This window comes from Labrus bergylta, chromosome 7 (assembly GCF_963930695.1).
Source record: "Labrus bergylta chromosome 7, fLabBer1.1, whole genome shotgun sequence".
NCBI lineage: Eukaryota > Metazoa > Chordata > Actinopteri > Labriformes > Labridae > Labrus > Labrus bergylta.
The window spans coordinates 3,290,087-3,305,108 of record NC_089201.1 but is presented as its reverse complement, the minus strand read 5'-3'; the positions used below and the strand labels follow the sequence as shown (position 1 = coordinate 3,305,108).

General features: G+C 40.7%; 1 protein-coding gene across 1 annotated transcript in view; it reads left to right on the top strand.

Annotated features, from left to right (window-relative positions):
- Positions 1-4,313: 4,313 nt before the first annotated feature.
- The window catches only part of nup93 (nucleoporin 93), a 33,900-nt gene continuing 23,191 nt past the window's right edge, over positions 4,314-15,022 (top strand). The window contains exons 1-3 of the mRNA XM_065956516.1: positions 4,314-4,450; positions 5,182-5,362; positions 5,670-5,787. Of these exons, the coding sequence (XP_065812588.1) occupies positions 5,184-5,362; positions 5,670-5,787 (297 nt within the window). The 5' untranslated portion in view covers positions 4,314-4,450; positions 5,182-5,183. The remainder of the gene's footprint in view (positions 4,451-5,181; positions 5,363-5,669; positions 5,788-15,022) is intronic.

Below are 15,022 nucleotides of genomic sequence, written 5' to 3'. Positions count from 1 at the left end.
CCCTGAAAGCACACCCCTCATCTTTTTTTTTAAATGTACATACTTTATTAATCGCAGTCACAGATGTCACAGTGAGGGGCTGCTATACTGGGAGCTCACCAGAGCTGTTGGGGGATCTGTGTGTTGCTCAAAGGCACCTAGGTAGCACTCAGGGATTTGATCTGGCACCACACCTGTATAATTTGGTCCACACTGGGACTTGACCCAGTGACCCTCTGGTTCCCAACTCAAGTCCTTACAGACTGATCTACTGCCCTTCTTTCCTAAATATAAAGTGAATATTAGTGACAAAGAGATATGTATATTAACGATGACTAAGCTGGATTCACATATTTATTTAACAAATGTTGGATTGAAGTTTTAAGACTGTTGTCGTTATCTAATGATGGGGGGCCTTCCCAAAAGCCCCAGAGTAAAACTCATAACAAAGGTTCACTGAGGATCAGAGAGACCCTGAAGCACAGGGAGTCACTAAAGATGTTAGAAAACAGTCAGTCAGGACTGCAGCACTCTGTCTGTATCTGTGTTGTATAACAGAAACAACAGTTGTACACACTGTGTTCTATAATGACATATAGCTCTGGGGGTTTGTACTCCACATGACCAGATCCATCCTGACAAAGCGACAGACTGTAGCCCCGAAGCAGCCATCTGGGCTCTGTGACTCAAGCTTCATGGTCGCTGGTCCGTCCCATGAGCAACAGCAAGGAGTGAGGGAGGTCAGCACTGCTTTTGAAATTCACATCTGACCTCAGTACGACGAGTCATTCCTCCACGTGGTAACCCACCAGACACCAGTTCAGCAAAGACAACAAACCTCCGACTTTACAGGAATGAAATTCAGTTCAATGAGAGTTTAACATGTTTGATAGAGTCAAGAGAAGAGTTCAATCAACAGACGCTTGTTTATATACTTTGATTAATATAGTTGACACATTGATCTTTTTAAAAATATTTCCAGCGTTGAACCTTTCGAGTGGCAAGAGGAACCACTTGAATGAGAAACACATATAAGAAAATCTTAGCAACATGTAATAAGCACAACAATCCAGTTAACCATTAAACAGAACTGACTGACTTCCTGTACTCAAACATGCATTACAATAATCTGCTTCTACAATTCTACAATTCTACAGTTCACTTAGCAGACGCTTTTATCCAAAGCGACGTACATCAGAGAGTAAGAACAACACAAGCAAGAATCTAGAAAAAAGGGAACAATGTCAGTAAGAGCAAACGATCATCTTTGAGTCCGATTGGACACACAGGTGCTGACAGGAAGTGACCAGAGGCAAAGCACAACATTGAGGGCAGTTCTTGAGAGCTCTAATCAGTATAGAAATCATCTTATAAGTCATCGTTATCAAACAGAAACCATCGTCTTACCATCATCATCATCAATAATATGGAGACCATCATCATCATCGTAGGTATTCATGAAAGAGCTGGGTCTTTAGCTTTTTCTTAAAGGTGCAGAGGGACTCTGCAGATCGAATGGAGTTTGGAAGTTCATTCCACCACCGGGGGGCGACAGAGGAGAAGAGTCTAGTCAGAGACTTAGGACCCTGTTTGAAGGTTGGATCAGACACCTTTCATTGGCAGAGCGTAGTGGGCGGGAGGGAGTGTAGACCTGGATGAGAGAGTTAAAGTAAGGAGGAGACGTTTTTGTCTCTGTTTTGTAAGCGAGCAGCAGAGTTTTAAATTTGATGCGAGCAGTAACTGGGAGCCAGAGTAAGAAGATGAACAGCGGAGTGACATGTGCTCTTTTAGGAAGGTTGAAGACCAGTCGTGCTGCTTCTCTCATACTTGTGTAATTGTATTCATGTAAAAAGTCCTGGAAGCTTCAGTCTTTGCTCTGCGACTCAGTCACAAAAATTATTGCTGTAAAATGTTCACAAGGTTTGTCTTGAAACGGGGAAAAGGAGTTTCAGGTACGCTGCTCCTGCGGCCTGGAATCTCCTGCAGGATGATCTGTACCAGGGGAGAGCTGGTCTCTTTAAATCTTTTTAAAAGTAGGTTGAAGGTGTTGGAGGAAGAGGCTTCAGGTTGTAGATGCTTTGAATAATGACTAATCTGCTCTGTGACTCACTCAGGATACGTTGATCTGTGTTTTATGTCTGTAACTTGTTCATTGTGCTGCTGCCCCTCTTGGCCAGGACACTCGTTTAAATGAGATTCATCATCTCAATAAGGCTCTCCTGGTTAAATACATTAAATATGTATATGATATTATCTTTATTACATAGTGAATTAGACTTTTGCATAACATTTTGAGAAACATACATATTTTTCTATCACAGGGAGTCTGACCTTTATGTTAAAAATAATAGAAAACAAACAAAAATAAAAAATATTGGTGTACAATGCTTTGTTTGATGAAATGAAAGAAAGTTAAGTTAAAGTACAAGCTATACAAATTCAGTAAACGTTTATATTTTAATCATTAATACAAGGATTTGCAATGCAAACTTGTACATTTCTGCCACTTCACCAGCTTTGTGCAGAGCTGTTACACCAATCTTCAACTGTATTCAATCATTTAATCGACAGATGAGAGATACTTCTGAGAAATGTTCAGAAAAAAGTAAATTACAAAATACTCAGAATGAGTAACAAACATTTTTTTATTTGCTTATTGTCATCATTTGCAAGAAGAAGCGTGGTGTCTTTTAGAGATAAAGTTGGTCTACTCATTTACTAACTTAACATGCACTAAACTCCCTTGAACCCGGTGTGTGTTTGGTTGTTTTTCCCTTCATATAAGATGTTATTAAACATGACCCAGTTAACCTCATAGCTGTAATGCAACTGTTGCATCATATGCTGGCCTTGAGAATTTAAAGGGTAAACAGTAAACGAGATGTGAGTAGTTTTGACATGTTGTATGCATTAAGAAAAACACACACAGATAACTTTTTATAGTGAAGCAGATCAAGTAATAGAGACAACTTTTAAGGGGATATACACTTAAAAAAAATGATTATTTGCAAAAACAAATGATGCTGATGTTTTTCCTACATTCAGTCAAATGTAGATTGTGAAGGCAGGGATGAAGAATGACTTCTGCTTCACCTTTGGATATGAATAGACACTTAGTGTCTAAAGCAGTAATTATAAATGTTTCATCTCTAATCTATACAGACAGAGTTGGAGCTTTACTTACATACAAACTTAATACATCAAATCAGGCTATCAATGTTTAAAACAGGCCAAAAAACGGTCACCCCCACCTCTCAATTATTATGAATCCACGTTGTACAAAGAATAGAAAAAGGAAAAGAATAGAGATGATTCATACTGAACTGTATTATTAGTCATCACGAGCCTGTTTCTGTTGACTGACATTGTTTCTAAAGATTGATTGTTTTCTTCTTTCAAATCATGTTTACAGATTGATGTTAAATATTTCTCCAACTCTTCACTACTAAATATCTGAGCAGCAGGGTCTGTCACATCCTGCCAGAGGGAAACGTGATGTCATTTACAAACTGAGCTGTTGATGTATTTCAAGGGAACTTATAAAGAATTTAAATTGGATCTAGATGTTGCCAACCGTCTAGAGCCAATTAAATCTAGAGCGGAGCAATTCTGGAAATTGGTCTGGTGTAGCTGGAGAGTTGCCAGTTCACTTCTGGAGCACATCCGAGGTACTCTGAAGCAAGGCACCAAACCCCCAACTGCTTTGGTGCTCCTTCATATGCACCCCCTTACTCTGACGTATCTCCATTATTGCATGTCCATAGTATCCTGTTGGTGCACGTGTGTCTTTCAGCCAAGTGGCATGTCTCAATAACAAAGTGTAAATGTTATTTCCCTTCTTATTCTTGTTCTTGTTCTTTAGAGTGAATGCTGGACATTTGTGACATTAGTGGAGAATAAGTAGATATACCACTGAGGGAAGGGTTTCTGCAAATGCTCACAGTTGGGTCTGGCAAAGACAACATAAACAACTTCCTAAATGTGATCACTTTGGGTGGAAAATGTGAAATAGTTTGATATTTGTAATATTGTTCAAGTGTAGTAAAGTAAGGATTGTGGAAGCTGACTGCCATAAAACTAAATAGAAGAAGAAGAAAGTGCCTGAGTGGAAGATGGGAGGAATAGAGATGAAGAAGGGGAGAAGAGAAGAGCTGTCAGGAGGGTGATTTTCTCCTTAATATGACACAAGGTTGGCATGCAGAATTTACAAGTATAGGTAAATGACTTGATGTTACACACTCTCGTACAGTAGATGGCAGTATGCACCTTTAAGTTCTTAGTGAGCCGCCAAAAAAAACCAGAGAAGAAGAAGATATCGTCCAATCAGCACCGACTCCAGAAGTGCCGGGGGAAATAACACAGTGAGGTGCATGTTGTACTCCTGCTGAGTGAAACTAAATAAAGATTATAATAACCGTGCTTAAATCCGAGGGATAAAGTCAGGCCGACAGTTTCCTGCCTAACACAACAGGTATGAAGCTCCACATCCTTTGGCAGCCTTATATGAAGAGTTATTGATAATATTGGGAGCATGTGAGAAAAGTTAGCAGTTAGCCTTAATGTCTGCTAACAGTGAGGCGCCATTCATTTGACATGTGTACAACAAGGAATAGATGTTGTTTTTTATTATTTAATAGTTGGAAACTATCTCGCCTGGTTGAATTAAACTCCCAGACTCAATTCTGATGTTGTCACAATGAACAGGGGTTTTCTAAACTAGCTAGCATAGAGGTGTTAGCATAGTGCTAACGCTAACATAATCTGACAACCACCGCGGTACATGCGCGCGCAGCCGGTGTGACTTTGTTTATATCAGCTGTCAAACTGAAAACTGTTTTAATGCAGAGAGACTCACAACATCTGGACCTCAGGTTCAACAAGAGAATTTGCCAATTGAGTTGCGTTGTTTTCTTATATTAAGTAGAAGCAACTGTGGTAAAATGATGGCTGTCCGGTGTTTTCTTGATCTTGTTGTACATGAAGTTTGGGGTTTGTTTCTATGTAACACTGTTTACCCTGGAGGGATATGTATCATCTCAGACTGATGTAGAAAGTTCAGACTTCTCTTTCTCTCTCTCTCTCTCTCCTCTCTTTCTCTCTCCAACTATTTCTCTCTTTCTCTCTCTCTCTCTCTTTCTCTCTCTCTTTCTCTCCCTCTCTATTTTTGCATTCACCCTGTGAACCCTCTTTCTCTGTGTAGAGGTATGGATGCAGAGGGTTTTGGGGAGCTGCTGCAGCAGGCGGAGCAGCTAGCCGCTGAGACAGAAGCAGTGTCCGAGCTGCCGCATGTTGAGAGGAACCTTCAGGAGATCCAGCAGGCCGGGGAGAGGCTTCGATCACGCACCCTTACACGCACCTCGCAAGATGCTGCTGACGTAAAAGCGTAAGGAAAATGTCTTATTAATACAGAGTCATACCATGCAATCTAAAAACTCCCCTTTACTCCACCATATCCTGTATAGAGTTCTCAAAACCTTCACAGATTAGAGTATGTCATCAGACACCCAATACAAGAATGTGTTAATGTTTGGAGCTGACCTGATGTGATCTTTAACCAGTTCACTGCAATATTAGGAAAGTCTTGTGCGCCCTCTAGTGTTTGTTCAGCAAAACTACAGTTCATTGTCAGTCGTCCACTGTGATCAGTTCTTCATTCAGCTGTTCTCCTGTCCTTTATGTCATACTCTCAGGTCCATCCTCCTTGGATCCAGAGGTTTAGACATCTTCCACATCTCTCAAAGGTTGGAAAGTCTAAGTGCTGCCACCACTTTCGAGCCCCTGGAGCCGGTTAAAGACACTGACATACAGGTATGATTACACAGGAGGGTGTTTGTCCAACAAATATGAAGCAAATATTAGCCTGCAGAAAGATTGCTTTAAACAGATATGTAGGTTTGAAATGTACTCCTTACAGAGTAACACAGGCATAATGGTGTTTAATTGACATGTCCTGATGAACAGACCACAGGGTGATGGAGCTCTCTTTCTCCGTTTAGTCCTTAATCATTTCCTACTTTCTGACCAAACCTTGTTGAAATCAAATTGTGAAGAATTCAAGCTGAACTGTACTGGTGGTAGAGTTTCACATAATACAACAAAAACATTGTTATCCAGCCTCTGTCAGCTGCAGTCGAACGTCATACATGTTATAAATCACACATAATGCATTTATCACTACAGATATATATCACATCCCTAAAGGCTCCGCTGTATGATTATGTTTATCCTGTCAACTATTCGATTGGATGTCATGATACATCATGATGGGTTGCATTCTCAATTTTCTATAATACTACACGTGGCTGCTTTCTCATGAATGAAGATAAAGATGAAATATGAACTTCCCTTTTCTATTATTTAGAAAGTGCTTTAGAAATCGTTTAATTTCTTTACATCTTAAACCAAAATAAAGTAGTATAGTATACTTCAGGCCGTGGCTGGAAAGCAACGTCGGTATGCAATAATTGTTTCTGTCAATGCATCGATGCAGAATTGTCCACATCAGTATGCATCGTAGAAACAATCAATTTCAACACCCCTAGCTGTGACTGTGTCAAACAATGCTAACTTATTGTTCTCCAGAGAAACTCAGCTGAACTGGCTCAGAATTAACTATTTACTTTCACAGAAGCAGCATTTTTCAGATGGACTGGTGGAAAGTTTTAACTATGAAGCAGGGGGAGAACATGGCTTTTAAATGTCACATATTATGCAAAATCCACTTTACCATGTTCCTCTAACTCTAATATGTGTCTCTAGTCTGTCGACAAACCGTATTATGAGAAAAGTCCATCCTCTCCGTCTTCTGCCTGCTCCACTTTTCAGAAAATGTGTGCTCAAACAGGCCGTTTGGAGATTTTCCCTTCATGACATCACAAAGAGCAGTAACCCCTCCCCCAGGTGGGTGACACTCCCACAGCTAGGTGTTTGTTCTGCCCTCTGAGTCTGCCTTCTCACCGTAAACAATAGTGCAATATGCAAGAAAGTCCTAGCCTCCCAAGCCCTTCCAGAGAGGGGGCGTGGTCAAACACAGCTCATTTACCGTAAAATCCGGTGTATAAGATGCACTTTTAATACCTATTTTTTGTCTTAAAAGTTGGCTGCGTCTTATACACCAGTGCGACCAATACACCAGTACAAAATACTGAAACACACACCATTATTACAGCCAACTTTCCCTGCAGCAGGCTGAGAGCTCAACTACCGTACTGTAGCTAGTAGGAGCGCAAAGTCCCGAAAGTGAAAACAGACGGAACTAAAAGAGCGACACAGCTGTACAGAAACTGCACGTTGTAGACAGCGCTGAACACAATATAAATCCTCACGCAGGAAAACAATTTAAAGTTTTTTTTTTCCTCCCATAGAGACCTTAAAAACAGGGTGCGTCTTATACACCGGTGCGACTTATATTCGGGATTTTACGGTACATTTAAAGGTACAGACACAGAAACAGCCTGTTCTGAGCAGGGCTTTAATAGAGGGGTTTAAAGGCATGATCAAATACAGGATGAGAGAAACTTCACAGACATGTTGTGGGGACCTCTGAGACTTATTTAGACTTGTTGAAAAGGAGGATAATATGTGACCTTTAAGACTGTTGTTTTGGGGTGAGGCTTATATCGCAAATGCATCTGAAGTTCAAGTTACTTTGTGTTTTGTAAATTACTCATTGTCTTCTTATTTTAGTTCAACATAAATCGACCTTCTTATCAACCACATACTGAATTTGAGAGTTTCCTAAGTTGTGGCTTTTAGGGTTGTATTTGGAAACTCAGGGAACAGCTTCAGTCACTGCCTGCTGCAGCTGACCCAAGTGATGCAACTTTGTGACTCAGTTCTGGGAAGGCAGGGAGAGGGATGGAGGGCAGATAGAGGAGCCATCAAAATGGCTTTTTTTGTGGTCTCTATCTGGTGAAGGTTTATTAACCTGGCTTTGTGACCACAGCAGTTTACTTTGTGAAGCAACAGAACTAGGACTGCACAGTATGAGAAAAATATGCGATGTGTGCGCTAACATTGTTCAATATTGTGATAACCGTAATGATATGAATGGGGATGAATAAATAGAAAATAAATGGTGCATATTAGCTATAAAGCAGTTTCTATGTCTATCTGCTGTTCTTCATGGTTTTTCACTATACCTGTGTTTGCAACATATCCCTCATGAATGTAAATGTAGCCTACACGCTGACAGAGAGCTTGGCTACATTTAAAGTCTTTTATTTATTTATTGTGATCAAATCAGACTTTCCCAATTTGTTTATTGCGAATGCTCATATCACAATGACAATAAAACCGTGATTTATTACGCCGCCCTAAACAGAACTCAGCAGCTCTGCAAGAGAGCAAACAGTTCAGCGAGAAAAATTGCAATTTTTTACTATTGTTTTCATTATGTTTGTATTTAGCAAGAGAGCGAGAACTGCACAAAATGTAAACAGAATGAAAACACATGATGCTGTTGAGGAGTCTAATGGTACCAGGCAAGAGTTTTTAAATGAGTCGTCCTGCACCTAGGCAGAGTGTATCTACGACTGCATGGCAGCAGCTTGTACTCTTTATAAAGTAGGTGAGTGGGGTCACCAAGGATAGCCTGTGCTTTCTTTGTGGCTGCCTCCTCCACTCATCCTCTCTCTTTCTCGGGTTGCTTCATTTCCCTGAGCTCCATCTGCTTCTGTCTCTCTCTCTCTTTCTCTCTTTCTGTTCATCCCTCTTTTCTTGCCCGCTTAATTGTCTGTCTATATCTGCTCATTCATCTCTCTCCATCCCGTCTGTTCCCTCTGGCCTTTGCAGCCGTAAAATGTGACACCAGTTTAACACCGTGTTTCACTCTTTCTTTATCTCCCTCTTTATCTCCCTCTCTGTATTCCTGTCTCTTCCTCCGTAACTGTCCTGCCTGTTTTTTAAAATTTATTTCACATTTACTCCTCTTTTTCCTCGTCTTTATCATCCGTGTGTCTTTCATTCTTCTTGGTCAGCCGGATGTGAGCTAGGCTGGGTCGGTTTGACTGACCAACCGACTGACTGAATGACTGACTGGAAGAGCACTTAGCTTCTGGCAGTGACACACACACACACACACACACACACACACACACACACACACACACACACACACACACACACACACACACACACACACACACACACACACACACACACACACACACACACACACACTATACTTTCCCTCTCTGCTCTTACTCCCTTTTATCGGTTTAAAAGAAGACAGTAATGTACAAAGTTCCTTTCAGATTAAGTCTGCAGAGTATCATTGAGTAGAATGTTTCTTTTCTGTATTACAAACATGACCACAGCTCCACTTACACATCTGAAATCAAGGAAGGTGGTAAGAATATAGGGGAGGTCAGCTGAGGTTACATCGTTGTGTTGACTTTCACCTGAAGGCCAATATATATAGAGTCAAGTTTTATGTGAATGATTATTAAAACAACTGATAACTTTATCAAAGAAGTAGAACTAAGTGGACACTAAGAGCTTTAGTAGAAATGTGTTTTGGAGAACAACAACAACAACAGGGTCAGAGACTGTTCAGATGAAGATGCTTACCGGTAATCAATGAGTCATCTACCAATGTTTGTTACAGAAGCTCAAATTCAGAGTAAAGGAAAGAATCACCAAGAGATAAATGGGGTAAAGTAAGGTTACTCTATTTGTACCTGTTGTTAGATTTTGTTTACAGTGAATGAATGAGTCAGGCATCTTTGAACTCACTAAGGACAGGACCGGACAAAACATCATCAAGGGACAACAGTGCTCAATACTAATGTTGTAGTCAAGACCACACTAACCGAGACCAATACACTTCACATACAATACAATATTGTATACAATTCAATATCATTGAAAAACCATCGTCTTGTGTGCAGCGGCCGTGTCTCACTTAGACTGTAGCACCGGGAAGGATGTGGAAGTAACCGGGGGATAAAAATCAAATTATGAATGAAGTTATTTGTTCTTCAAGAAAGAGGTCTTTCCTCCTAATCGCAGTGAAAGCATGAGAAAGAGGCCCATCAGTGGTGGTCTTGACCGGTCTTGATTTAAAATCCAGAGTCCGCCCAGTCTGAGACCGAGTAAAAATGATTTTGATTCCAAGACAAGGCCTTAAGAAAGTAGTCTCGAGAACGATTTGGAGTACCACAACACTACTACTCGATACTAAGAGAGAGAAAAGCCCGTCAGTAAAAACAAGCTAAAGTAACCCATCAATAAGAATTAGACAAAAAATAAAGAATAAGAGTATAGCACCAATTATTACAACGTGGTCTGTAAAGTAGAAGTGAAGGAAAGACGAGAGAAAATGTGCAGAGATCACTAAACTAAAATTGCTCCTCAAACATTGCTGCTGTATTACTGTATATCATTTTATATATAAACACCAACATTTAAAAGGAGATAATAAAAGAACTACTGCTCATACTCTGACTACTACTACTACTACTCATTATTATTATAATTATAGTCATAATAATCATTAGAAACTTCGCACAGGGCCTCCAACATCTCTGTCACACGTACTATTCAGCGGTGATGTTAGCCATCGTCGGAACAACATGAAGGACTGAATGTCCCGATGAGGTTTCTAATGTGTTCCCTACCTCACCTTCATTTGAGCATGAAGCAAAAATATAGGAAAACAGAATGAATCCTTAAAAGTACAGTGGAGTCAATGATGGAATCAGCTCCTCTCACAAAATCAAACCATTAAAAAACCCATCTCTGTTTGTTTAAGATGATGTGACAAAATATGGTCGACCAAAGCAGATTGGAGTAGTCTAGTTAAAAAAAAACTAATTTGGGACTTTGGGAATTGTCTTTTAATTTTAGAAAAAATGATCATCTACAAACAATCAGCTCTGATTTAAGAGACTTATTGAGATTCTAATCTGAACTCTTTTTTATCACAAGGAGCCAGAGAAGTTCATCAGACTCTCGAGGCCTGTGTGGTAAGAAATAACAAAATCACAAAGGAGAGCTGGTGATGAAACTGAGTCAAGTTGTGATCAACACCGAAGCCACACTGCTGCCCACTTTTTTTCCTCGTACAGATCTCCATTTAGTATCCTGCTGGGAGGGCTGTGGTCACCAAGCATGAAGAGAATAGAGGTTAATTGATGCTGAGAGACTTTGCGAAACAGCAACACAATTCACGATTGACTTATGCGTAGGGCAATGTGAAACAGGGTTTGAGAGAAAACAAGTAGTTGTAGAGTAAAACTACATACACACACACACACACACACACACACACACACACACAGCCTCTCCTTCTTTATACTGAAAATAAACTACTCTAATATTCAGATACCTGATTTTGAAGTCCAATCGAGTGGAATAATCAAAAACATTTTAATGGTTGAATTTAGCTTTAAAGGCACATTGTGTAGATTCTGCCACCAGGGGGCTCTCAATCAGTACTAATATAACAAAAGATGACGTCGAGGCTAGCTGGGAATCATGGGAGTTCTCCCAAACGAACTCTGCATTGTCCGTAGTAAAGATGAATGGGCGAAACAGACCTGTGGCAGGTTTAGTAGCAGCTCCCACTTCCTTATGTAGCAGACTTTGACGTAACATCCGGTGTTTCCGCGGCAACGATAAACATTCTGTCTGTCATGCCGGCTCATCATGCCGGCCGCCTCGACAAGCCACATCCAGTTACGACTATAAATTGAAAGAGTTCTCTGGCTTTGAAAACTGTTAGAAATATTTGAGTTGATGTAAGTACTCAACAAAAATATATATAACAGGCTTAGTCAATTTTTTTAATTCATTAAGATATTTTAATGTAAACATTGTCATAAAATTCTACATATTGTATGTTTAAATGATGAAAAACATGGGAGTATGTGGTTGACAGAGAGGACAAACAAAATGCAAACTTGTTGTCAGTATGTGTTAGTGTCTGTTTATTAATGTGTGTGTGTTTGTTTGTTGATTTGCTTGAGTGACCTTCATGCCTCTGCAGTTTGTGTGTGTAGCACACACACACACACACACACACACACACACACACACACACACACACACACACACACACACACACACACACACACACACACTGAGGGGACTGATATGTGGATGATGTGTCTGTATACACGACTGAAGGCTAATTACTGATGATCTTCCTATAGGAGGCTGTATAGATACAGAGACATGTAGTGCTTCTTGATTGTGGGGGCGGCTCTTTCTGTGCAGACTTATGACACTTCTTCAGGTTTCACGTTAGGTTTGCTATTTTTTTTGATAAAGGTGTCATCCTGTTTCTCTCAGTATGGACAGATTAATGTTTCAGCCGATCCTGCTGCCTAAATGTAGAAGAAGCAGATTACTTAAAGAAACCGAAACACTAAATGCATGGGTTTGATATTGGCACTGGCTGGTTTTCGGCCACTCCGCTGGTAATGGGTCTTGCACCGATCTCAGTAGCCGATGTGTATCTGCTGTGTTTAATGCAGGCAAATTGTACACCAAACTGATGAGTCAGAGAAGAGCTTTTTATTGGGCAGAAGAAGAAGCTTGTTGGACAAACTTTATTTAGTTTTCATGGTCAAACTTGAAAGACAAAAGTCGGCAGTGAGGTAGTCCTACAACATCTCTGAGAAAGATCAGAGAAATGCATTTTGTAAGACATGTTCCAGTGCCTTTTTTGTTTTTGTTTGTGGCCTTTTTGCCTTTATTAGATAGGAGAGACAGGAAATGTGGGGAGGAGAGAGTGCGGTATGACATGCAGCAAAGGGCTGAGATCGCATTCGAACCCCCGGTCGCTGCAATGAAGAATACAGCCTCCATACATGAGGCGTGCGTCGTAACCGCTTGTCTATCCAGCACCACACCAGTGACAAATCATGAGGACAGACGACTACTAATTGTTTTAATACATGCAATCACACCGCTCATTTATAAAACTAACTGTACGTTCTCCAGATGTGAATGCAAACAGCCACATTTTCCACTCAGACTTCATCCTGAGTTTCTCCTAGATTTTTTTTCTGCAGAAAGTCTGCGTGATCTGAAGTCACCTTGAGCGAGTCTCCACTCTTTTATTGATTTTGGGATTCTGTCAAACTACACGTAGCATTGATATAAAGGCAAATATTCTCGTTATCGCTTTGTGCAGCGGACTCTGTTGCTTTGTCCAGCGGACTCTGTTGCTTTGTCCACCAGTTCTGCGTCATTCTTTTTTCCTCAGGGATAGTGTGAGGTGCATGTGTGAACAACCAGGTCAGGAGGATTTCAGGAGGACTGCTCCTGAAATTATCTAGATATTTTAAGGAGTGATTATGTGAAACTGGTTGAGACAGACAGAATTACAAAGAAGTAATACAAAAAACCAATGGCGTCGTCGCGTCGGTTTTGGCTCTGATTTTCAAACCTAGTGCATCTCTATTTAATTGAACACATAAAAAGGCCTACATACTGTAATACAATCTAATATTTTGTTTTTGTCATGCTATATGGCAACTCAAAATGTTAGTGCTAAGGCTTAAAGCCTCTTAAAGATGTAATGTGATGGAGTTTTTCTCCGAGCCATGAACGTGCCTGGTTTATGTTGCATACATTTAAATGAAATTAAAAGACCTGCAGGATGAGCATGGGCTAACGGATCGTTTTAAATCTTTTGATTTCAGCATTGTCCTTGACACAGTTTCGGTCTTTATCTTCACTTTACAGGCATGCATTGGATGTATGGCTAAACATGGATTTACACAGAAGTACAAAAGGTCACTACAGCTCTTTGAAAATACATTTCCGGACAAGCTTCTCTCTGTAATGTTGCCAACACAATTCTGTATTACCAGCTGTCATCACAACAGTAGATGTCTTTTACAATCAAATCCTTTTCTATGCTCTGCAGTATGTTCGCTGTGTGAATCGTTGTGGGTTGGTCTCTTCGGTGCTACTGGGTTATTTGCTGTGAATGTCTTGTAATAATGTACACAATTCTAAACACAGAAGGGTGAAAAATAGTAAGAAAGAGAGGCTGAAACCGAGATAAAAGAGAGACGAGGAAAATCATGGACAGCCGATAGAAATCAAATGAAAAAAATGGACAGAAATATGAAACCAGAAGTAGAAGGCGGGGAGCAGTGCTGGTAGAAAAATGGCGACTGGCTGCAATTTTTTCTGTCTGTGTCCTCGTCTCACTTTTCACTGTTCTATCTCTCCCAATGCTCGCTCTCTCTCTCTCTCTTTCTCTCTCTCACCCTCTCCCCTTATCCTTAACTCACTCTTTTTTTGCTGGTCTTTGCTCATTTTTATTTTCTTATTTTACCTTCCTCCCTTCTAGTTTCCATATGTTCCTTTTTTTTTTCTTTTGTTTAACCCATTTAGATCGTCTGTCTCCATCCCTTTCTCTTCATCTGCCCCCCTCCCCGCTTCCTAACACACACACACACACACACACACACTTACACACACACACATCCCTCAGCAGTGATGGCATGCGTTCAGCAGATGCATTTGGCTAAGCCCAGAGCATCTGCTGAGATCGACGAACACTACTGACATAGCTTCACAGGATGTGTGTGTTGCTCCTTTTGCTGTGTGTGCATGCCTGTATCTGTGTCAGTAGCGATCGATAGCTGGCGTATGCGCTGTCTCCATGTTCTTATGAATGAATGTGTGTAGCTAGCGTAGATTTGGCTGCACGTGGGCACGTGCATTGTCATCCTGTCTGTGCTGGCCTGCACATATGAAAGCAGCTCACATGTGCCTGCGTGTGAATGAGTGTGTGCCATGTGCATAGTACGGTGTGTGCAGGTGCGTGTTTTAACATGCCTGCTTTGTGTGTGCTGTGATAGTCAGCCTGCATATAGGAATGCCCCCCACCCTCCTTTTCTTCCCACATGTGCCTCCCAAACCCTTCATTAACTAAACATGACCCTTAAGAGCATGATTAGCCTCATTTCAAGACAGGATGTCGGAAGCCATCAACCGAGGGGGAAAAAATCCATTACTATAATTGCATTGAGCAGAGGGAGGAGGGAGAGAGAGAGGGAAGAAAGGAAGGATGCATAGT